Source organism: Ruditapes philippinarum, unplaced genomic scaffold, assembly GCF_026571515.1.
Source record: "Ruditapes philippinarum isolate M1 unplaced genomic scaffold, ASM2657151v2 ctg1779_1_1_1_1, whole genome shotgun sequence".
NCBI classification, from domain to species: Eukaryota; Metazoa; Mollusca; class Bivalvia; order Venerida; family Veneridae; genus Ruditapes; species Ruditapes philippinarum.
Genome location: NW_026852234.1, coordinates 147,036 through 171,981, shown reverse-complemented (window position 1 = coordinate 171,981; position 24,946 = coordinate 147,036). Strand labels below are relative to the sequence as shown.

General features: G+C 33.9%; 4 protein-coding genes across 4 annotated transcripts; 1 reads left to right on the top strand and 3 right to left on the bottom strand.

Moving 5' to 3' along the window:
• Positions 1 to 673: 673 nt before the first annotated feature.
• On the bottom strand, positions 674 to 2,194 carry LOC132753506 (uncharacterized). Its single transcript, XM_060743991.1, has 3 exons — positions 2,041 to 2,194; positions 1,495 to 1,671; positions 674 to 855 (listed from the first exon to the last, which is right to left on the bottom strand). Exons 1-3 carry the CDS (start codon positions 2,095 to 2,097, stop codon positions 691 to 693), a joined length of 399 nt encoding a protein of 132 aa, XP_060599974.1. The 5' UTR covers positions 2,098 to 2,194; the 3' UTR covers positions 674 to 690.
• Positions 2,195 to 3,063: 869 nt separating this feature from the next.
• On the bottom strand, positions 3,064 to 12,438 carry LOC132753497 (centrosomal protein of 83 kDa-like). Its single transcript, XM_060743980.1, has 5 exons — positions 12,298 to 12,438; positions 11,701 to 11,773; positions 6,507 to 6,624; positions 5,151 to 5,273; positions 3,064 to 3,631 (listed from the first exon to the last, which is right to left on the bottom strand). Exons 1-5 carry the CDS (start codon positions 12,341 to 12,343, stop codon positions 3,275 to 3,277), a joined length of 717 nt encoding a protein of 238 aa, XP_060599963.1. The 5' UTR covers positions 12,344 to 12,438; the 3' UTR covers positions 3,064 to 3,274.
• On the top strand, positions 8,198 to 10,065 carry LOC132753486 (angiopoietin-related protein 7-like). The gene has a single exon (XM_060743971.1). The coding sequence runs from the start codon at positions 8,403 to 8,405 to the stop codon at positions 9,699 to 9,701; it is 1,299 nt and encodes a 432-aa protein (XP_060599954.1). The 5' UTR covers positions 8,198 to 8,402; the 3' UTR covers positions 9,702 to 10,065.
• A 6,147-nt stretch (positions 12,439 to 18,585) lies between the features above and the next one.
• On the bottom strand, positions 18,586 to 23,334 carry LOC132753475 (putative ankyrin repeat protein RF_0381). The gene is made up of 3 exons (XM_060743960.1): positions 23,234 to 23,334; positions 21,918 to 22,051; positions 18,586 to 20,870 (listed from the first exon to the last, which is right to left on the bottom strand). Exons 2-3 carry the CDS (start codon positions 22,015 to 22,017, stop codon positions 19,003 to 19,005), a joined length of 1,968 nt encoding a protein of 655 aa, XP_060599943.1. The 5' UTR covers positions 22,018 to 22,051; positions 23,234 to 23,334; the 3' UTR covers positions 18,586 to 19,002.
• Positions 23,335 to 24,946: the final 1,612 nt, after the last annotated feature.

Sequence of the window (24,946 nt, the reverse complement as noted above, 5' to 3'; positions counted from 1 at the left end):
TCTTCTATATTGATCGATTATTGTCAACTATATTCCTGATATAAACGTTTATTTATTCCCCTCTGCAAAAAACGGTGTTGAAAATAGTTAAATGAAATATCTTTATATCATGAAAAATGTTCCCCGCAGGAAACCATTTTACTTGTAACATAATAGATAACATTTATTCTATGCTTTATGTGCAACTGCTTTTAGCGCTCTTTGAAAAAGACTTTAAACAGCTTTACAATAAAACATAGCTTGCGAAAGGAAATGCCAATGTTAAATTAGACGGACAAGCTTAATCACTGTAAATGTGGCATATATAACGTTTTATTTTAGAGAAAAAAAACAATGTCAGGACAATGGTGAAAAGATGCCAATTGGATACATGACAAACCATTGTAATATTAGTATTACGTAAAAAAAACAACTGGCGTCACAAAAATGCTAAAAATTTGTTGACCTCAACTTAAAAATTGAATGCAATTGGAATCACTTGGCTTTCTTCACTTGGATGCTTCTGTTAACGTCGCCTTGCCTTGTTGACATTTTGTTCTCTTTTTTCTTTATAATTGCTTGCAAGGGAAAAGTAGTAGAAAGTGAATGACGTAAATATAGGTTATAGGTTTTATACCCAATTGAGATCTTTTCGCTTCATGCGTTAAAAATATTTCACAAATTCAGTTTTTTGAACGATGGGACAGATTTTCAAAGACAACTGCCGTAGAAGCCGTTTGTGTGACATCGAGTTGCACATGGGCAGTATTGTTCCGGGGTGTTGAAATAGCAGAATTCTCCCGTCCTTCTCAATGGTTTGCATTCTAACTGGTAAACTGGCCTATCACCAACGTAGTCAGAACTGTATGTCATGTACTGAAAAGAAAAGTAAATTCCTGCATTAAGGTGATTAAAACATTTTTTTCTGAGATTATTAATACGCGGTAAATGAACTGTTAGAAAAGACGTAGTCCTTAGGATGTCAAAGAACAGTAATTAGGTTTAAACAAGGACTCTCTAAGTGTTTTCGAGAAATCACAGTGCTTGCAGAAACGTCTTTTTGTATCGTATGCAATTAATTACACGAATTTTTTGTGTGTGAAACGGGCTGACAAATGCCTTGGTTATCTTTAAAACAAGCAGTTTTCTATTCTTGCTTAAATTATGTCAATGTTTATCTAAATCATGTTTATTCGGTTCGAGTCTATTCTGTACTTCTTTCTCCAACATGTTTCACTCCAGTTATTCAACTTATATCACACTGCCAGCGTTGTCAATACGTAGATTGTCACAAGGCCAACATGAGATAAGTACAAGTCTGTTGTGATTCGTTCACATTTTGTAATTACTTTTGACAAAGAACTCGATCTAAGAAGTTCAGCAATCGATACATATATCATTGAACTAAAATTCATCTGAGTATTGCAAAATTGACCCTTAATATGTACTCTGAAAGTTCACTGTTCTAAACATGACATGACGTCTGTAATTAGGGCGTGACACACTTAGACCAACCTTTTTTGTGCAGCAATATGCATATGGACAGGAAGATGTGATTCCAACGGTGCAATTGTCTATAAGTCTTACAAGTTGGCCATTTATCGTAGCAAGTTGACTGGCGGAAGTCAGCGGGGTTGTTAGTGTCACTGTCACGGCTGCGGTGACGTTGTTACTCGCATTTGGCTTAACCGTCTGGGAATAAAGATCATAAGAGGCATGTGAGTTTTTTTTCTGTTGGGCTAGCTGATTAAGTCGAGTATGTTTAGTTACAAGTAAAATGAGCAACAAATGCATAAACATATAGTATAAGTTTTATATTGTCTATTGGCATAATAGTTTAAAACATGTCATTGTATACTGCACTTTAAATGATGCATCAAGCAAATTTTTTTGCCCAAAAGATGCATACATATACAAATGATGCTTTCATGGTTTAAAACTTATACAATCATGCATTAATTTATCATAGACGTAAATAACCAATCAGTAAAGAATTTTAAAATCCAGCGTCTATAAATGCAATGAGAATATGTTGGAATAAATAAAACTGGAAATACTAACCGACCCATAAACTAGCACGAAACCTGTTAAAAACAAAAGACCACTGCGTAGCTCCATATTTTCATTAAAACAAAATACCCGCTCTCGACACCCTACAGTGTGGAGACCGCTGTACTTTTATTCCAATATCTGTTGTATACGTAATGTATCAAGTTTTTATCAAATTTTTATCCAGATCACACCAGACATCTTTATTTAGAGTCTTATCAGTTTGTAGGACACGCCTCAATGTAGGACTTAACAAAAACCAAACAAAAAAATTGGTGAGAACGTCTACAGGTTCTAATGACAGACACTGCCGCATTTTGATAACCTGAATCATATTTTAATCAGTTAGAACAAACCACACAAACATTGTTTTAATACACCACATGAAACAAAGCGACGCCACTGTAACGTGACAACACAATTTCTGAGCATCGGAAATGTCAGGGGGAACAATTACAACAACAAAAGCACAACAAATAAATTATGAAATGAAAAATTGGTTTATGACATTCTGACTAAATGACGTCTTTTTAAAATTGTTAATGTTTTAAATTAGTTTTCAGTTTTGTCTACAAATCTTCTGAAGGCCCATTATGCCTCATACAGAATAACTGTTTTCATATGTTTTAAATGTTGAAAAATGGTTTTTAAAAGAGCATGTAAGATGCCATAAAATGAAGTGCTGAGAGTGAAACTATTTGTCATATAAGTACCAAAATGTAAACAAAGTGATATTTTGACTTCCATACAAAATACTGAATCTCAATAAATGTATTAAGTGCCAAAAAGAAACAGGATAATAAATTGTTTAGGTAATTGGCCAATGAGTAACTTTTTGGAAACTATAACAGGTCGCCAAAATAATAAACTTTTGAAAATAAAAAAAAACATTTCTTGGGTATATAATCGGCGTGTGAGCTTCCATGAGTCCTGTTACTTATCGTCTAAAGAAATACAAAATGACCTCTTGAAGTAACATTGAACATTTCATTTACTAGCAAATTCAGGTAAGTTTTCTAAAACAAGTCCCTCAACTTCTATCACAAGTAGTTTAATATTAACCATACAAAGAAATGAGACTTACAGAAAGATTATTAATTTAAATGTTTTTCAAACAAGTGCGAAACAAATGCAAATACAAAATGTAGCTCATATAAAGTGAAAGTTGTACAAACGTTCAACACCAAACCAAATAAATATCCATTAAACTCCTTCAAAACACAATAAGTAATGTCCTTTCCTATGATTAACGATTATTTGTGTTTCTTCTCTTTCTTGGAGTACTTTGCGACTTCAGCTCTTCAATTTCCTCTAAGAGTTGTCTTTCCCTTTCCCGCAACTTTTTTGTCTCCTCATCACCAACATTCTTGGCTGACCTTATTTGACCAAGCTGACCTTTGACTTTATCAAGTTCTTTTCGAAGCTTGTCAATGTTACTTTGTAAGGAACTCTCAAGTTCTAAACGCTTGCTTTCTTCAATGGTGGCCCTGTCACGCTCTCGTTTTAGTTCGTCTGCTTTCTTTCGCAATTTTGTTTTCATTGAGTGAATTTCAGCTTCAAGTTTTCGAATTTCCTTTTCCTTTTGTTCCATACTGCCCATTGCCTGTTTTGGATAAAAAAATAAATAGACCTTTTTGTCTCCTAGTAAACATTTTACGGGCATATGCAATATTCAATTACCATTTTCTTTCATTTTAGACTACTATATAGCTGATGTTTTGCTTTAATTAGGGCGCAATGTAAAAACAGTGTAAAGCAATGGCACCCCAGTAGTTTTGATAAACGTTATCAAAACATAACTATCAATGACATCACACTGACACGTGGAAAGCATGGCAAAGACGACGGTTCTTTATAATTATACAGATACTACCGATGAAGACGTATACTTTTATACAAGAATAGCGCTAATGCAGAACCTTTTCCCATGCATCAACGTCTGCAGAAGCCCTTAAGCTGCGGTCTCACTTATTCCCGGCAGAGCCCAGGACTACCCCGTTAAGTTACTGGGATGATCCAGGACGATCCGGGGTGAAATTATTGTTGCGGTATCACCCCGGCAGCACTACGGTAATTCCCAACTAACCACCCAGATCGATGCGCTCCGGACCATTCAGGCAGAACCCAGGTGAAGCTACGGTTCATGCGGGTGCTCCCCCGGTCGTTCCCGGATGACACCGGAAGAGCCCATGTTGACCCAGGCAGAGCCCCGGCCGATCCAGGCAGAGCCCCGGCAGAGCGCAGGGCGATCTAGGCAGTGCTCCGGTAGAATCCCTGTTGATTGAAAACGCGCGAAAATGATTACATTGATATATAATTTTTATTTAATATAATATCTATTTTTCCAGAACAGTAATTCATGATGATTTTCTGAAAAATCCTTACGCAAGACTGGATAGAAGGGAAATGGGAAGGGTTTTAACACAAACAAATGCAATCATGGCAAATTGTCATGATTCTTTTGAAATGAACCGGGCTTTACCGGGATCAACCTTAGCTCCATCGTCATCCTCCGGGGCTCTGCCTGCATCCTCTGGGATGCCGGATGTTCCCGTATCATCCCGGACGTTGCCGGCAGAGTTACGGATGCACTCCAGCAAACTCCACACAGCGGCTACGTCACGCTTTAATTGCTACAACCGCTGCGGGGAGTTTGGTACTCCGGTTGTTTCCGGATCACCCCGGACGTCTACCCGGGTTCTGCCGAGATGTAAGTGAAACTGTAGCTTAAGATTTATTAAATCCCTCACCCTATGGGCTCGTTTTGTGCTTCTACAGATGTTCATACAAAAGGAGGATTTTAGCCTCTAATTAGATCATGATAATGGCAGTAAAAGCAGTGAAAGATAATAAGAATAGAAACAAAGAAAAACAATCCTACATAATTGTACAGACACATCCGCCAGACAATAATATTCGCCAAACATGATTTAACTACATGTACAAGGCTAAAAGGTCACAAAAATAAGTACAAGTCTATGTAACGTCAGTGCAAGTAAGGTGGGCGGCTCGGCTATCTTTTGCCCTTTGGGGAATAATTTATCTAACATTAATAGTACATTGTATTTGTTTTCCTCTTTTGAATGAAAGAACAGTATAAGTCACTGATTCATAACACTAACCTGTTGAGATTTAACGTTTTGCTGTTTCTCCTTGTCCAACTTTGATTGTATTATTTTCTTTTCTAACCTAAGCTGGTGCAATTCTTTCTCTTTTCTGTTCAGTTCGTCTTGTATTTCTTTCACCTACAATGTATCAAAAATGACCAATAAATTTATGTCTTATCACCTATAAGACTGCTTTCAGCGGTTATCATTTGTCAGGAAAGACAGCCTAAATGTATGAAATCTGATCAGACTTTGTATTATCGTTAAAATTCCTGAATCAGTTAAATCAATCATTTGGACAATTAAAATTTGAAGAGTGGTTTTTGTTCATCTATTATAACGTTTGCTGCAATTGTTTTCTGTATGAAAGCGTATTTGATGTTTTTTGGTTTATCTTTTGATTATATCATAATCTATTCTTAGACAATAAAGAGTCTGGCTCTGCCAGACATTATCAATCTAAGTTTTGTGTTTGTATTAACTCCAAATTAACAAGGAGGAACATGTACCGTGGTAATAGTGAAACATAAATACAATGTAGTTCAGTATGGTAAGAATATATTCAATCAGCCCTTGATCTGGAAAATTATTTTTATATCTAGATCACACCGTACAATCAAATGGGCAGACAGCTGTTCCAGCGTCGACAGCTGTACCAGTATATACATGTCGGCGCGGGGAATACAATAGACGTACGGTAAGTATTCATCTATTTTAACATATCCCAACTGTGTTCGAGTAAATTAATGTTATGGATTCATAATCAACATCCAAAGGAGCATGCTAACTACGTGTCGAAGGCGAAGACACAATAAGTGAACATAAGTTATCGTTTCTTCGCCTTCGACATTTAAGGGCGCCAACACGAAGACACTAAATGGCAGAAAAAAGCCACTATAACATAGTGTTTTTATGGAATACAGGGGGATTTACTTTAGATGCAAAACGTTTTTCGTATTTGATATTTTTTTTATTATAATGCTGTTTTCCAATAAAAAAAAGTTAAAAAACCCATCAGTTTTAAGTATGACTTATTTATATTACCCTGTTAAGTATGCTCTTGTATGGATTATTATAAAGCTATTGCACTTAAATTAATTATTGATCTTCATGTTATCTATAAATTTGCTTAAAATGTTTTAATTATCATTATACTCTGGGACCAAAAATAAATTTAAAGAATATTTTTGGTCCCAGTTATACTAAAACCTTAATCGATTTAATGACTGCGGTGCTGTGCATAACGTACATCCTTTTAATTCTTGTCGTAAAAAATGTGGAGGTACTCTTTATTTTCTTTCAAAATAATAATTATGAATATACTTCATCGAAAATTTTACAGAAAACGCATAAGAAATTTTATAAACATACTTTCATCATTTTTGAATCCAATGCCCTCTCAGCAGCTCTGCCTGCCATCCGCTCAAACTCCGGTCGTAACTGGTCAATGGCAAGCTTCACCATCTGCTTGGTAAAGCTACTCACTAACCTGCAAAATAATGAATTTACATACCCATAACATGCCTCATTTACATATTTGGTTTCTCTGTTTATTACGTCATCATTTGTTCATATTGAATACAAAACTGCATACTTTTCATGTTATAATATATAGTGTGTAGAATTATTTCAGATCGGAATTTAATTTTGAAAAGGCAAAATTAAAAAAAAAACAAGCAATTAACATAGTATTGCAAGCAATCCATAAGTCCCCTACCGGTTAGAACCCCAGCAGCATTCTGATGTGCCATTGGCCATTCAATTTTACCAGTGGATGAATGACATGAATGAACTTAAACCTTTTCAGTTCTAAGTTTGTCTATATCACAGTAATGTGTTAAGTTTCCCTGCCTAGTAAGGAAATTCTGTTTAAACAACCTTGTCATATTATTATGATGTGGGATTTTAAAGTAAATCCTGTAAGGAATGAAGAAGTTAGAGTGAAAAATACCTATTTCTCGAAAAAATCTAAGTTAAAGGGGGAGATAATTCTGGAAATAGTCTTGCTAGAGTATTTAACCTTCTCAAAAATGTTGAGTGATAATAAGAAACATATATATGAAGTTTGAAGTAGATACATTAGGAAATAAAGAAGTTATTTAAAAAAGACAACATTTTTTTCATAAAAATTCTAAGTTCAAGGGAGGTAATACTGATAATTTTTGTGCTAAAGTTGCAAACCTTGTCACATATGATGTGGTTGATGGCCAGAAACTTATATTTAAAGTCTGAAGTAAACACCTTAAGAAATAAAGAACTCATAGTGTAAAAGCTGAAAAATTTAAATCAGAAATCTTGAAATTCAGGCTATTTGTTGCCATAGCAACCAGAATTTTCAACATAGGAAGAAAAGAAAAAAATGTGCATAATCTCCAGACTGCCATCTACCCATATGTGAAGTTTCATAAAAATATTTTCAGTACTTTTTGAGTTATCACTGGATCCAGGTTATGTGTTAAATTTGACATATTTTCAGACTATTTGTTGCCATAGCAACCAGAATTTTCAACATAGGAAGAAAAAAAAAGACGTGCATAATGTCCATACTGCCATCTATCCATATATCAAGTTTCATAAAAATATTTTCAGTACTTTTTGCGTTATCGCGGGATCCATTTTTGTGGACTGACGGACTGACGGGCTGACAGACAGACAGACTGACGGACAGACAAACAGACAGACAGACAGACGGACAGACAGACGGAGGGTAAACCTAAAGTCCCCTCCGGTTAAACCGGTAGGGGACTAAAAAGAAATAATTTATAATAATATATAAACTGAGGAAAGACCCTTAAGTTTATTTATTTATCAGGAGGCAGCTTTCAAATAATGTACATTCTGGCACGTGCATTTGAATACTTTTGTCCTATTATTGTACCGGAAATAAATTTTAGATTACATTCAAAACATCATGTGAAACTTGTTTGGGAAAATTAATAATTGTATGTATACTTGACATTATTATGATTAGATTTAATCAAGTATCTCACCTTAAAACACTTGAGGAAAAAATAACTGGTGCCATTTCGTTTCAATGCATCTTGTATTTGTTTCTTTTGACAGGCAAGAGAACAGTTCACAACCTCTTAAGAATAAGAGGATTAAAGTAGTTATTTTAAATTTATGTATAAACAATACATTCTTTCGATCGAGAGAAAATTATACATCATAAATTGATAGAATAGTGAACGAATGGGATAAAATTTTGTTCTTAAGAATAAAGGAATCGGATTGTTTCAAGTTGTTTTCAAATTATTCTAAACTGATATGGGCAAATATTTTGTACCAGCTTCAAGAAAGTTTCACAACAATTATTTACATATAAATATGCAGTTGTTTGGTAAAGTAACAGTCATTCTCCTCAGTGTATTTGCTTCGACGAGTTCAGCAAAAAAAATTGATCGGCTAAAGTTAAAGGTCAAACATTTAGAAACTAGACTTAATACCGAGTTTACGTTTAGAGACGAAGATATTGCTGAAATTATAGGACGACTAGATGACATAGATAAAGTGCTAAATGCTACAATAGGAAAAGAACAGCCCATTCCTTCAGTTGCATCAAAAGCTGATGACATTGATTTTGAAACTGTGGATACATTGAAAGAGGATTTCACTAGACTTAGGGCAGCCTTCACTGATGAAAAAACTGAGATTGTAAGATTACGACGGGAAATTCCAAAGATTGAAAACAATTTGATATCCCTAAACAAAGATGTTAAAGATTATTGCGAAGTTGCTGTAAATAACACTGATCAATTATTAACTAATTTTGAAAAGGTCAAAGATGTGCACAAAGACATAATAACACCTGAAATTAAAGCGTTGAAAAGTATGGCTGAACAGGTACAACTAAACACTGAAAATGATATGAAAATATCTAAACAAATTGATAACATTGAAACACTTGTTACTTTTCTATTAATACATAGTGGCCACCCATTCTCGAGTTCCCCCTGTCTTTCGTTAAAAAAAATAAATCAGATGGAAAATAAAATTTACAATCATCCAAAAGGTTTTGAAATTTACTGTGACCAAACTACTGACGGTGGGGGCTGGATAGTATTTCAAAGAAGACTAAATGGTAAAACAGACTTTTATCGAAACTGGGCTGATTATAAAAACGGCTTTGGTGATCTGAATGGTGAGTTCTGGCTTGGCAATGAACATTTGAGTCTACTAACATCAGATGGCGGACATGAACTGAGAATAGATATGGAAGATTTTGAGGGAAACAGTGCATATGCAAAGTATAGCAAGTTCAAGGTATATCCGGAAGAAGACAATTACAAACTGGAGGTGAGTGGATACAGTGGAACTGCTGGAGATTCTCTTGAGTGGCATAATGGAATGATGTTCTCAACATATGATAGAGATCAGGACGCATCACACTTGGGGAATTGTGCGAAAAGTAGTCATGGTGCGTGGTGGTATAGTAATTGCCACCATTCCAATCTAAATGGGCAGTATTATAACCAGCCTGGCAAAATAGATATTACTGGAATTAACTGGTGGTATTGGAAGAAAAATAGATACAGTTTGAAAAAAGTAGAAATGAAATTCCGTTAAGATGATAAACTGAGATATTACTAGCACAGTTATAAAGTTTATAAAACAATATGTTTGTAGTATTTTGTTATGTAAACTTTTAAGACAATTTTCTTGCGATAGCTGATCAAGAAAAAAGACTGCACACACGCATAGTGGAATTACTTTCAGGTTGACTTACATTCCATAGTTACGTTGTTGATTGCAAATGTTACCTGGCATTAAATAATGCCTCATACATACATGTATATGTTTTGATTCCAATTCTTAAAACTTTGTGAATATTGCGCAGACTGTTACGCTATCTATATGTGTTATCTTAAATTTCTTTTAAAGTAGCAATAAGGCAGGCAAAATGTGACTGTAGAATTTATATATATTTATATATTTTTTTTTATAAATATATTTTTTTATTTTTTTTTGAACCAGGTTAAAGCCCCTTTATTTCAAGAAAAGTATACATGAAAACATGAAACATGAAAAGACTACAATACAAACAAGATAAATATAGAATTTACATTGATAGATAATTGATAATAAATATGTGTCTTTTTGAAGATATAAGATATTTTATAAAGTTAAGGGGTTCATTTATTTATATAACAAGCAATTATCATAGTATTGCAAGCAATTCATAAGTCCCCTACCGGTAAGAGCCCAAGCAACATTCTGAAGGGCCATTGGCCATTCACTTATGTTTCTATTTTAAGTAAATTTGTTGAAAAAGTTCTTTAAAAGTGATCACAGTGAACAGACAGACAGACAGACAGACTGAAGGACAGTCTAAAGTTATTTTTTAAACATCCCTGTTATCAAAATATAACATTTTAAAAGCAAAATTTAAAAAAAAAAGGAGATAACGATGTCATACATGATGTGAGTGTAACAAAGAACAATTAGTAATGAAGGTATGAATATTGAATATTTATTTTGAAATTGAAGTAAATGAAAGTTAAAAGAACAAATAGGAAAAATAAAAAGTTTAAGGAGGAGATAATTCTGGAAATATGGATGATAGATTTATAAACCTTGTCATATTATAATGATGAGGGAGTTTGATGAAAATTCTATCATGATTGTATAAGTTGGAGTAAAAATTACCTATTTCTCAAAAAAAACTCTAAGTTCAAAAGGGGCATAATTCTGGAAATAGTCTTGCTAGAGTATTGAACACTCACAAATGTTGAGTGATAATAAGAAACATTTATATGAAGTTTGAAGTAGATACGTTCAGAAAAAAAGAAGTTATTAAAAAAAACAATGTTTTTTTCCATGAAAATTTTAAGTTCAAGGGAGGTAATTCTGATAAATTTTGTGCTAGAATTGTAAACTTTGTCACATATGATGTGGTTGATGACTAGCAACTAATTTTTAAAGTTTGAAGAAAATACCTTAAGAAATAAAGAACTTATAGTGAAAAAACTTAAAAACTAGAATCAGAAATCTTGAAATTCAGTCTATTTGTTGCCATAGCAACCAGAATTTTCAACACAGGAAGATAAGAAAATGATGTGCATAATTTCCATACTGCCATCTACCCATATGTCAAGTTTCATAAAAATATTTTCAATACTTTTTGCGTTATCACTGGATCCAGGTTATGTGTAAAATCTGCCATATTTTCAGTCTATTTGTTGCCATAGCAACCAGAATTTTCAGCATAGGAAAAAAAGAAAAAGACGTGCATAATCTCCATACTGCCATCTATCCATATATCAAGTTTCATTAAAATATTTTCAGCACTTTTTGTGTTATCGCGGGATCCAGTTTTGTGGACGGACGGACTGACGGACGGACAGACAGACGGACTGACGGACGGACAGACGGACGGAGGGTAAACCTAAAGTCCCCTCCGGTAAACCGGTAGGGGACTAAAAAATGTATCGGAGACTTATACAACAAGAATATGAGTTGGTAGACACAGAAAGTTCGAAACCCATGCATTTAGGCTACTTAAGTAGTCTACGAATAAGAATTATAATAGTTTAAGAATTAATTAAATCAGAAATGAATCACTTACCCTAAACTTTTATGGAACTCTTCAAATTCTTTATCTTCCTCTTCCGTCAGGCCGTGCCTGGATACATGGTTACCTTAAATACAAAATAAATGTACAAATTTGTACACAAAACAACAAAGGGGTAAGGAAATTAACACTAACTGTAAATTCGCCCGATCTGGGCTTGGGGACATCAACGAAAATACAAGATTTACTATAGAAAATATTATATATGCTGTTGAGTCACCTTGTCCATAAAATACTTGTAAATAAAATTCATTATTTATGATGTCGTTAATTTCAACACATTAATGCACATTCCATCCCCTAAAAACAAATCAAACAAACAAAACCCCATCCGTTATATACAGTTTTATACATACTAGTGAATATGGCAGTAAATACAATGTATACTTTATGAATTTAGTTTTCTATTTCGTTTCAACAAGCAGCTCACTGCACCCCCACCCCTTTACCTTTGCCTGAATTAAAAACAAAGACATGTAATTTGATTTCCAATGATCATTACAATGCAAAAATATTTAAGAAGAATAAATATATAATACATGTACAATATAAAACATTACATTAATAAAAAACATAATTTCATGTATTTACCCAGACTCATTTCTTTGTCCGTATCGTCCATCGTTTCTGTAGCCATTACAAAAATAAAGCTTGAGATTTTTTTAACTTAAATACGGGTGTAAGTTATAATAAATCAATATAAAGTCAATGATTATATTTGATACGAAATTAACTTAAAACTGCGACGCGTAAATAAGTCAAAGCCATGCGTATTGTCTGTGTGATGTACTTCGTTACATACGTTTCAGTTGTATTATTTCAGAGCTATAGAAAGTTTCTTTCAAAGTTTGATTTGACAAAGGAGCAATTAATGGGTTTGTCATTAAAGAAATCTAGTATTGACGTTAAAACTACCTTCTAGTCAAGCTCTAGCTAGGCTAACCTGATTGTGTTTGTTGTTCAACCATTAATTTGTACACATGGAAGAAATAATTTAAAAAAAATCAAAGCTGTTTGCAGTTTAGTATGGCAGGGAGAAAATAGATATATAAAATCGTATGCAAAAATATATTTTAGTCTGTGATTATATAATTTCATTAGGAATGTTTAAGGGCATAAATAAGAGAGCAAGAATTTGCCAATTTCATTAATGTTTTTTTATTCTTATTTTCGACATTGCTTTATCTGACACATGTACCACGTCCCCTTCTCTCTTAAAAGTGCTTTTTTCCGTAAAATAAAATCACTTTTTGATAATACATGTATTGCTTTTTTCAAATTATTACTTTTTTCCCTTCTACGATATTGCATTTTCTTATAATGTTGCCTTTTCAAAATACATGAAAGCAATGGAAATTACAACATACAGTCACAAATGATTTTGATCTAACAGTAGCTGTGCCTAAATGACGTTCGTTGTGTAACTTACATTGAAACTGCAATGAAAGCTATCAGAAAACAAATAAACAAGGTGATCAATTAAAGAGAAGAAAAGGCATTTAAATTGATTTCGAAGTTATTAAATTGGTCTCTAAAAGATAGTATTGTAGTGCTTGCTATTAGTTTAAAATGTCATTATCGACTATAGATACTTAATTTGTAACTACATACAGTACACTTATCCGAACGATGTATATTTTGTAGGCCTACATGTGGGTAAAAAGTCCCTTTTATATTGTCTATGATGTATTTGCATGTTTAAATGGTATCATAACCTTTGATTCTCATTTTCATTTGACTGTTTTATCGAACAGTAAATAAATTAAACACACAAGCAGGCAGTTTAATATATCTATACATAAAATACGAGCATCGTAGAAATTAAGCTTCATTGTATTTGCCGCGAATATGACGCCAACATACTCGTACAATCCGACGTCATGAAGAATTTGTTGTCATTAACGTCAGTCGTTTTTACAGTAACTACTACGATCTTTATTATATAAGGGTTACCTTACGTGGATATAAAAAATCTTCATTTTGGGATCTGAGGGTCATCAAGAACTAAAATAAAAAGTTCTGTTGTTTACATAGAGGTAGGCATTTTGAATAAACTCCGAGTGAAGTTTGGTGCCAATTTATCATAATCACTTAAGTCCAATGTATTTTTGTTTAACGTTTAGTCTTTTGTTTCTATGTAAGTTTTCATTGCTTTATATACAAAGCTAGCTGTAGGAAGATATGATTAAATTTCAAGTTATGACAATTTGGAAAATGCCTAGTTATTCTTGGCTTATACAGAATTTATTTTAGTTCGATTGTGTATGAAGCTATAAGCTTATAGACACACTTTCGAATCCGTTCCTGGAACCAACCAGTACTGAGCAATGAGTGTAAAGTTTCTTGCTCAAGGAAGCAACGACTTGCCTCTTACGGGGTTTGAACCCACGCGGCTTAAAGGGACTGAGTTATTTTGACATGACAGGATCCGGGATTTGATGTAGGTCTGAACCAATAACTTGTGTGCAAACTTTTATCATGATGTGACAGACATTTGTGCCAAGTTATTTTAAAATCCTTCAGTGCATGATAGTTACAGTCCGAACAAGAATGTTGTGTAAGTGGGGACGCAAAGACAGACGGGCCGACGGACAGTACGAATTTGATATGCCGAGGCATAAACATATAATAAATAAATAAATTTCATTAACTACTATATCAATTGAGTCACTCTATTATACCAGGAATCGTTATCCATGTATCTTATGTTTATATGGCTTTTATATGGCTAATAAATACATTATTAAACGCACATAGTAGCCCCTACAGATTGGCACCAAAATATATCCTATAAACCACACTAATTTTGACCAGATCATTTAGAGGCCAGAATTTCATTTTGTCATTATGATATAATTACATCATGGTTGATGTTTCCATCACGTATTTAAATATTGTGACCTCAAAACTCAACAGTAAACACAGATTTTATCTGATATACTCTACTGACCAATTTTTCAAGGGCAAGTTATCCTATCTTTAGATTGGGTCTTGATTTCAAACTTTATGATAAATATATCACCGTTTAAAATCAATCATTGAATAGGACCCAAATTGGCCCATACTGCTCACCTGATCAAACAGAAACTTAAGACGTAATCTCCTACGGGCATGGAGAAATTTTACCAGAGTGGCACTCTTCCTAGAATGACAACTTCGTCAGTATGTCGGAAGTTACATGCAATGTTGTTCGGAAACCATTTTGGCATACAATGTCAAAGTGACCTTCACCTTTGACCCTAAAACCCCAAAATCAATTGGAGACATCTACTAGCCAAGAATAATGATGCATCAGTGAAGATATAAGGCCGAGGGCAAATGGGTTGTTGAGTTATTGGTCGAAAACCGTTTTGACATTAAAGGCCAATGTGATCTTTATCTTTCACCCCTTGACCCTAAAATCAGGTGGTGTCAACTACTGGCCAAGACCAATGCACCTGTGAAGCAATAAAGATGAGGCCCTTGGGTTATCTAGTTATTGGTCAGAAACCGTTTTGATATACGACCTTGATATTTGTCCCTGCAACCCCAAAATTATTCCGGGTCATCTATTGGCCAAGACCAAAGCACCAGTGAAATTTGGTTGTCAAGTTATTAGTCGGAAACTGTCTGGACAATAAAGGTCAATATGACCTTGACCTTTGACCACTTAACACCAAAATCAATTGGGGCCATCTAATGGTCAAGAGCAATGCACCTGTGAAGTTTGTGATCCAAAGGGCCAATTGGTTGTCGAGTTGTTTTGTGGGAAACCATTTTGACATACAAGGTCAGCATGACCTTGACCATTGATCCTCCAACTCCAAAATCCATAGTGGTCATCCACTAACAAAACAAAGTTGCAGGGCCTTGGGCCCATTGGTTCTTTTGTTTGAAACCGTTTTGACATACAATAGCAATGTGGCCTTGACCTTTGACCCCTAAATCTAAATCAATGGAGGTAATCTACTGGCCAAGACCAATACACCTGTGAAGTTTGAGGGGCCATGAGTTGTGGAGTAATTGGTCGGAAACCGTTTGGATATACAAAGTCAATATGGCCTAGACCTTTGACCCCTAAATCAAAAGAAGTCATTTACTGGCCAAGGCCAATACACCTATTATGAAATTTTAGGACATTTGGCCAATGCGTTCTAAAGTTATTTATTGGAAACAATGACTGATCATTCTGCAAAACAAAATGTCCTTCAAAAGGGGACATAACAAACTAAGAGTCCATTTCTATCAACCAGATGAATCATGATATCAAAATATGAGCATATATTTTATGCAGCTATTTAAAATGAGATAATTTATAACAAAGTCTGTCAACTAATAATAAAGTAATGATAAAAATCTTTATTATATAAAAAACAATATAAAAAATAATTTGAAACAACAGGAAAACAAAACCAAAAAGTAAAATATCAGTAACAGAAAATAATTCAGATAAATATGATTCTTATCAATTTAAATTAATATTTAATATTATCCAAGATATTGTCTTTTTAATAAAAATCAGAGAAGCATGGCATGGTTTATAATAGCATATGGTTGAAAACAATAGCGGAGGCTTGAAAACAATAGCGGAGGCTTGAAAACAATAGTTGAAGCTAACATTACTCTATTACAACCAATTTCCATTTTATAGAAAAAGAACTGTGAACTGTAGCATCATTTTTTATTGTGGGGGGAGGGGGGCTTGTTTACATCACACCAACATTGTTAAAAGGTCATATGGCGACCTTCCAGCTAAGAAGACCTCAGGTTCCTCTCTGTAAATTATTTCAGACACAAACGGCCATTTAAGTAGAACAGCCGTCATTCCATAAGCTTGCTGGATAGCTTCTTTACGTGAAAGAATCCATTTAGCCCTTAGCAGGATTCAAACCAATAACAATGAGGAACAAGTGATTTGCGGTCAATGACCTTAACCACTCAGCCAAAAACACCCTTAAAGTAGAATCTCTACAGTGAACAATAAATTCTTTATTGAATTTTAAAATTATAAATTTGTTTAGAAATCAATCTAGAAACTCTTCAGTGATGCTATAAATGATACACAAAATAAAAATTGTTTAGCATAGACAGCAGCATAGACAGTGCAACTTGTAGTGAATCAAAGTGCTGCAGCACTGAATGCGACGGACATGCAACCGGAGAGACATTAAGGCTTCTTTTAGAAAAAACAAAACAAAAACAAAACACAAAATAATTATATAACAGAGAAAATTCGTTCCATACAAGTTCGAGATTTGTAGAGCAATATATTTTGTGTCCCAAACTGATATAATTCAGATTTTCTACTTTCAAGCACTTAAATACAGAATGAAATTTATGCCTAAAAACTCTGGTCAAACTTGTAAATCAGTGTCCTTATCGATTTATTCCAAGAAATGATATGTAAATAGAAAAAAACTGTTAACTAACAAAATATTTCTAAAATAAAACCAGGCAAATAAACTTCAAACATAAATTAATACATTATACATTCGAGAATGCTATTTAGAATTGCTTCGTGTTATATCATAGTGGGCATATAGACAATAAAATATAAGTCATTTGTATTTTTTATGTCTCATTAAAAAAATTTTGGTTAAAATCATCAGCAATTAATAGTGTATTTTTTAGATTTTTTTTATTTACAAGGTAAAGATGTAGAGGCCAGAGCACATCGTTTTTATTTTAATTTAAATGTCACTTAAGCACTACAGTGTTTAGTTGTCCTTTTCAATTTCACACTAAATTCCATTTTCAACTTGTTTGCTTCTTACAATTGTATAGAATTTCTAAAAGTATTGGTTTATTACATGTATAATGTGTACTCCCTAATCGCCTGTCCAAAAATCAGAACAGGTGAAGCAGAATCTATTTTTAGAATAGCGAAGGTTAACTAATATCATGACCTAGAAAAATATGTAAACAAACCACAAGAATCGGAAGTAGAACTGATATTATAACTTCCTTACCATGAAAGACTACATGGCGGTCAAGTGTTGAAAATTAAACTCTCTTCTTACATGCATTTTCAAAAATAGATATTTCTACTAACCATTGTACTGTATCTAAGATATTAATAACTGCTGAATATTCAGCTAAACCCGCGGTATGAGTCATGAAAATAGTTCTTCTTTTATTAATGCGCGAGTTATCCTAGAGTCACGAAAAACTTTTGATTAACTTTCAATTTGTTAATAATAATGTTTTGTATAATGAAGAAATTTTTATTTCCTACTAATAATGTCTTGGAACTCAGAGGTTACACCTTTATTGTAGTATAATTTGCTGTCCTACTTTTTCGACAGCGGTAAATCGTTTCGGCAGTAATTTGCATATTGCGCAATAATACTACGGGACTACAACGTTTTTATCAATAATATACGTTCATATTTTAACTTGGATAACTTAATTTGAAATTGAAAAGGCTAAATATGGAAGATTTTAAGATATCCAGACAAAGTATGGGAGTTTTGAAGGATCAAATTCATGTACTATTTCTTGGGCTGTTAATCGGTTTAGGACACACTGCGCGATTGTAGTCAACGAATTCCCATGTAGATGACTTAGCTCTGAACGCGCCTGAGGGCGCGTCCGTCGCAAAAATTTGAAGAAAAGATAAAAAAAAAAAAAAAATTATTTAGTCCTCTCTTTAAAATATACATCAGATTTTCGAATCTTAATAAAATGTAATGAACCATTTTCAGGTACTGTATTTCCAACACTGGTTTTAGGAATAAATTTTATCACTCTATATTATCAAACTCATTGTATGTCTATTGTTACTCTTAATGGAATAAAAATATCACTTAACACAAGCATTAAATATAAAATCAATAATATAAATAAAATGCAAAGTAAAATATAAATTAACGCCAAAAAAGTAATACTGTTTAAATATCAGAATAAATGTTCCTACCACCAGTTGCCTTGCAAGAGACAGATTCCAATCATGTCCACATGTATAGAAATATCTGAACTCCATTAGATTTAGATTTTATATTTTTTCATCTTATTAAAGGCCCATTATGCCTCAGAAATGCAATCATTTTCATTACTCAGATACTTTTTTAATTTTGGATACTTGTTACATTAATCAAAAAGTTACACATTTTGCCATGAAACAAGTTGAACTATCTGTTGCTCCTTTTGCTGTTGGCAATTTGGTTTTATTATAATGAATATTTTGTATGAAAGTAAAATTACTATTTTGTTTACATTTTGCTGCCTTTATGACACATTACGTCTTGTTCACTGCTACTTTCTTAACTGGCTTATGACATTTGTTATTGTAATAAAAATAATTATGGAGGAATCTTTTTATAACACTTTGTAACGAAGTTCACTTGTTAGTTTATTTGGTAGTTTAAGACGGTCCATCCTGGTAAATGGAATTTTATTATTGATGAATATTTTTCGAATCATCACAAGACATGAAAGTTTAAGTGTTTGAGGAGTGCATGCAACTTTGAGTAGCCAATTTCTAAATTCCTCATTTCCATGAAATACATCATCATCTGAAGAACTACATTCATCATCGTCATCATCATCATCAATATCCCTTTCATTTACAATGATATCATTTCTCTTGTCACCATTTCCATTAACCTTTTCCAATTCATCATATATGTATTTTTCAGTTTTTAAATTGGCACCATTTTTTACCAGAAATTCTGCCATTTTATATTCTGTATTATACAAAGCAATGTATAAATTGGACAAGCTTTGATGAGTATCATAGTCAAAATAAGAAGCGTCAATGTCCGCACCATGAGACAGCAGTACCCTCATCATTTCAATCAAACCCTCCGAGCTTGCCTTGTGAATCCATCTTTGAACTTTTGGAATATCGTCAGGAACATTGCCACATATAAATACATCTGTGTCCTCACTGTTTTGAAAGACATTTATAACTTCAATGTCTTCAATGTAACAGTCCAATTCCTCTAAGACTGCATCAAAAAGAATATGATCCTCGTATTCGAAAGCTTTGTCTAGCACCGTTTTGTTTGCCTTGTTTGTGTAAATTTTTCCGCCAGCATTCATGATTGTCCTCACAATCTTATATATGTCCTTTGAGTTTGAATTCTTTCTACACTTGACAATCGCATGCAGACAAGTATTACCATCATCTGTTTGTGTATTGATATTAATGGACGAGCATTCTTGTAAAAGAAAGCTTGCAACAGATAAAGCACCTCCCCATAATGCAATGAAAAGGGGGCATTGACCCATATTGTCAGTGAAATTTACATCGGCACCAGAACAAATTAAGATCTTAGTAAGCTCTAAATTTGCGTTCTTCACAGCCATGCTCAAAGGAGAGACCACCTGGCTAGGTTCAATGTATCTGCATCGGTGATCAACAGATATCACATTTGGATCTGCCCCCTTGTTCAGAAGCATCTTCGGAATACCATTATCTTTGGTTTTCCAGTGTGGTGAGGAAGCTAAAGTCACCAATAATGGAGTGTTGCCTAAAAAATCTTTCAAATCAACCTTGGCCCCATATCTTAACAATAGTTCCACAACACCTTCATGTCCTAATTTACAGGCAATGTGCAAACTTGTTTCTTTTTCAATCAATGTGATGGAATTAAGATTAAGATCTAGTTCAGACACAGTTTGCTCTTTTTGACTGACACATTTCTCACTTGCTTTGCTCACTCTCCTTAGAACTTTCTCCATATTTGCAACATCACCGTTACGAGCACAAATATGCAGTGGTGTAAGACCTGCCTTGTTATATATCTTAATCAGGCATTTAGGACGACTGATTAACACCTCAACAACATCAGTCAAACCTTCCAATACAGCTAGATGAAGCGGAGCATTACCATTTGCATCCATATGATTAATGTTACACTCTATCTTTGACTTGCTCGATATCAACCATTCTACGACCTGTGCCATGTCTTGCTCTGTAGCGAAATGTAATGCGCTTTTTTTTGTAAGTGGGTCGACTTTGTTCAGGTTACACTTTGGGTGATTCAACAGCAATTTAACAATGTCCAGACAGGCTGTTTTCCCACATATTTGTCCAGGCGATTGTTTACGTAATGCAAGAAGTAACGGTGGTTCTCCATCGAAGTCCTGTGCATTTACATCACAACCAGAGTCTAACAAGAACTTGGTGATTTCAAAATTTCTTGTCTCTATGGCAGCACATAGAGCTGTTCCTCTCATACCTGCAAAAATAAATAAATAAATAAATAAATAAATAAATAAATAAATAAACAAGAGCTGTCACCCAAGTGACAAATGCCCCCGAAAAGGTTTCTTAAACATGCAGGTATTATGAAAAGAGAATGAAAGTAACTAATTGCTGAATATTGTTTTTTGTATTATTGTACCCGTAATCTCTAATTGTAATGGCGTGAACCTTCAAAATATAAGTGTGACGTTGACTTTAAAGAAGGGACGTGGTTCCTGGACGCGACAAAATGTTGTTATGAGATAGACATTTGTGCCAAGTTATGTCAAAATCCCTCAGTGCATGACAAAGTTACAGTCTGGACATGATTGTTGTGTAAGTGGGGACACATGGACGGACAGATGAACATGAGCATTAGCCATGACACATTGTCTTGATGTGGTAGACATTGAGTTATTTTAAAATTCTTCCATGCATGACAAACTTTCAGTCTGGATATGAATGAGTATCTTAAAACTCTTCTCAAGAGAATGAGTACCTCCAAACTATAAGTGTGACCTTGACCTTAACGGTAGGGACAAGGGCGACATGTTGACTTGACGGGAAGACATTAATGCCTAGTACATGTAAATTTAAAATCCTTCGATGCATGACAAAGTTAAAGTCGGACATAAATGTGTGTACCTATAAACTCTAATTATGATATAGTGAAACTTCAAAATGTTAGTGTGACCTTGACCTTTGAGGTAAAGAGGTAATTCTTGGACAGGACACATCGTCTTGATGTGGTAGACATTTATTTAAAAATCATTCGATGCATGACTAAGTTACATTCCGGACACGAATGTGTGTACCTATTTACTTTATTTGCGATAATGTGAAACTTCAAAATGATAGTGTGACCTTGACCTTTGAGGTAGGGACATGGTTCTTGGACGCGACACATCGTTTTGATGTGGTTGACATTTGTCACAAGTTATTTAGAAATTCCTTCAATGTATGAAAAAGTTACAGTCCAGACACGCATGAAGTAGGGACAAACAGACAGACAGACGGTAAATAAAAGCTGTAATATTCCTACCCAATACATGGTCCATATTGGCTCCTAGTTGAACCAGCATTTTAACCTCTGGCAGCAGGCCAACCTGAATTGCTCGATGAAGTTGATCTACTCTATTCATCTCTCAAATTTCCATTTGAATTCTAGACAAACACCTATATATATACACAAAGTTGCATGTAATTATAAATACCAGTACAAGAAAATTAATCAAAAAAAAAAGAAATTGCTCTCTTATTCAACATTATGATTCAGGTATTAATTTAATTAGATCTACTAAATATTTCAAATGAAATATGTGCATTTGTTTATTCAGTAAAAGATGTTTTAAATATAAAAAATTATAATATACAGTATACAATGAATACTCTTTTTGATTAATTAAATCTCAATAAAGGATCATCCATGTCTATTTTCTACATCATACTGCTTTAAAATTGTTTACGTTCACTCTAAGCAGGTATACATTGTATACATTATAAATACAGCTATGAGATACAAGAGAATCCGGGGACCAGTCCCTATAGCTCTTATTATATAGACCCCTTCCTTCTTTTTCATGCCCAGTGTATAGCACTGATACATGTGACGACTACCTGGATTTCTTACCAGTACACCTCTAGGTAGGTGGGAAACACTGAAGGTGTCTCTGAAAAATCCCAAGGGTGTAACCCAGGATCGAACCCGGGACCTCAGGAGTGATAGTCAGTGGTTTAACAATTTTTATACAATAGGAATTAGACCAATTTGATAGTGAACCCCTACCAAAAACATGTATCTTGAAAAGTGGAGATACCAAGAGACCAAATAAAACAATAGTAATTGTGTGAAAATTGCACAATTGGTTTGAATGAGTCTGTTCATGAGCGGCAATGAACTTTCACAGGCTTAAGCAGTATTTAATCTTCATCACTTTTAAAAGGACAAGCATCAATGGCCTCAAAGGAACATTAAACTGTTCAGTGGAGGCATGGCCGAGTGGTAAACGCGTTGGACTAGTAATCTCATGATCGCTAGCCGAATGGGTTAAATTCTGTATAAACAAAACTGTTAAACTGAGATTCAGTTGTCCAAGATATTAAACCAATGTTGCCTGTATATAAATCTGAAAACGAATAGCAAATGGAAAATATATAAAAAAAACCATTTCGGATAAAATATAATGCGTTAGATTATGTCCAAGAATACATTTAAAACAATGATTTTTGAATGAACCATCAATGTTTACATCGCGAAATCTTATGACAAAAATAGTTTTCTTCTGCATTTGATGTTAAAATACACTCAACTCGTTCACTTCAAATGGAAATTCATTTATTTACGATAGAACTGTTTACCTTTTTATATTCTGAAAGCGTGTTTTTGATGAAAAGATGTTAATTCCGTATAATTTAAAACAACCTTCATAAGATTTTGTTTACATCAAGGGAAATCACTTTGCAGTACTATACTACGCAGATATCTCCCCTTATCAGTACAATTTCTGCCAAGGGAGGTAATCAATGTGAAGAGTTTGCCAAAGTACATACAGTGGTTACTTCCCTTGAGCAGTACACCACAAGAAAGGGGATCACTGCATAGAACATTAAAGATTAGCTCCCTTGATCCAAATAAGATTTGCTCCTTTATTCACATGTTGGTCTTCCGGATCTGGGACAGGAGGATACACTTTTACATTTTTAGTCCCAGTCCGGATATACTAGTAGAACCTAACAACAATTTGGAAATCATACTTGATCTAAAATACATGCATGGCACCTACATGAATAACATCATCAGTGTTTTTTGCTTTTTTTTTAGTACAGAAGTATAAACTAAGCTATTAAGAATAAATGAACCATTTATTTCTATTCTTTTTACATATGAGCCATGTCATGACAAAACCAACATAATGGGTTTGCGACCAGCATGGATCCAGACCAGCCTGCACATCCGCGCAGTCTGATCAGGATCCATGCTGTTCGCTATCAGTTTCTTTACTTGTAAAAGACTTGGTAAGCGAACAGCATGGATCCTGATCAGACTGCGCGGATGTGCAGGCTGGTCTGGATCCATGCTGGTCACAAACCCATTATGTTGGTTTTGTCATGACGCAGCTCGTATATATTTTCTTCTTAAATCTTTCACCTGCTTAATTTTATATTGTTCCCTTTACTGTTGTAAAATTTAAATTGTCCATTGTTCTTTTACTGCTCTGAAATTTCAGTAAACCATAAGCAACTCAAGGGATTATACTATTTATAGTTTAAACATATTTTCTTCTTGCTTAATTATGAAACATTACTTAGTTCTTGCAATATGTGTCAAACACATTCAATGGCATTTCCTGGCACACTAACTACAGTAGCTGTCAGACACACTTTCTACTGTTTAGGTGTGCAAGGTGGCCCAACTATGTATTAGTCTGGAGATGTGCTATGTAAACCCTTCTCGCTACTATTAAAAACAATTGTCTGCTATACGCAATTACATGAAAGAAGTGTTCAAGAAAAGAGCAAAAAGTAAATACAAGACCTCAAAGTGCAAGGTTGCCCAACTATGTGTATAATATTAGTTACTTTAAGCGGGTTATTCATGCTGACTGTATTCAATAGTTAAAGCCTTAAGGCTTATCAGTGGATAGCAGTAAATTAATGGTATGTTTCAATGGTATGTTTAATGGTATGCTGTCCTTGTATGATTTTCTTGTATGTTTAATGGTGCATTTAGTGCAGTCTAAGCTGAAATCCTCTGTATATCTTTGTCCATATTCATCACAGAATTACATACAGTGAATTCACTTAATTTCGTGGACATGAAATTTCGTGGTATTGTCACAAAGAACATTTTTGAGGGTACTTAAATTTGTGGACTGTTTATTTTTCCAAAAAGTAAAATGTAAATAATGTGATGCAAAATAATCTTACAACAGACGAAATGAAATTTTGTCGAATCTTAAATTCATGGACTGACATATCCATGAAAATCACGAAAATGAGTGCCCCGCGAATAATTATGATTTTGCAGTACATGTATAACAATTTGTTTAAATATTCATTTTAGAACATTTT

Coding starts and splice junctions, on each gene's coding strand:
- LOC132753486 (XM_060743971.1), top strand. CDS start 8,403: ATGGGCAAATATTTTGTACCAGCTTCAAGAAAGTTTCACAACAATTAT.
- LOC132753475 (XM_060743960.1), bottom strand. CDS start 22,017: ATGAATAGAGTAGATCAACTTCATCGAGCAATTCAGGTTGGCCTGCTG. Junction 20,871..21,917: donor CAATATGGACCATGTATTGG/GTAGGAATATTA, acceptor TTATTTTTGCAG/GTATGAGAGGAACAGCTCTA.
- LOC132753506 (XM_060743991.1), bottom strand. CDS start 2,097: ATGGAGCTACGCAGTGGTCTTTTGTTTTTAACAGGTTTCGTGCTAGTT. Junction 1,672..2,040: donor TCGTGCTAGTTTATGGGTCG/GTTAGTATTTCC, acceptor CTTTATTCCCAG/ACGGTTAAGCCAAATGCGAG. Junction 856..1,494: donor CATATTGCTGCACAAAAAAG/GTTGGTCTAAGT, acceptor TTTTCTTTTCAG/TACATGACATACAGTTCTGA.
- LOC132753497 (XM_060743980.1), bottom strand. CDS start 12,343: ATGGCTACAGAAACGATGGACGATACGGACAAAGAAATGAGTCTGG. Junction 11,774..12,297: donor GGACAAAGAAATGAGTCTGG/GTAAATACATGA, acceptor TTTGTATTTAAG/GTAACCATGTATCCAGGCAC. Junction 5,274..6,506: donor TGGATTCAAAAATGATGAAA/GTATGTTTATAA, acceptor GATACATTGTAG/GTGAAAGAAATACAAGACGA.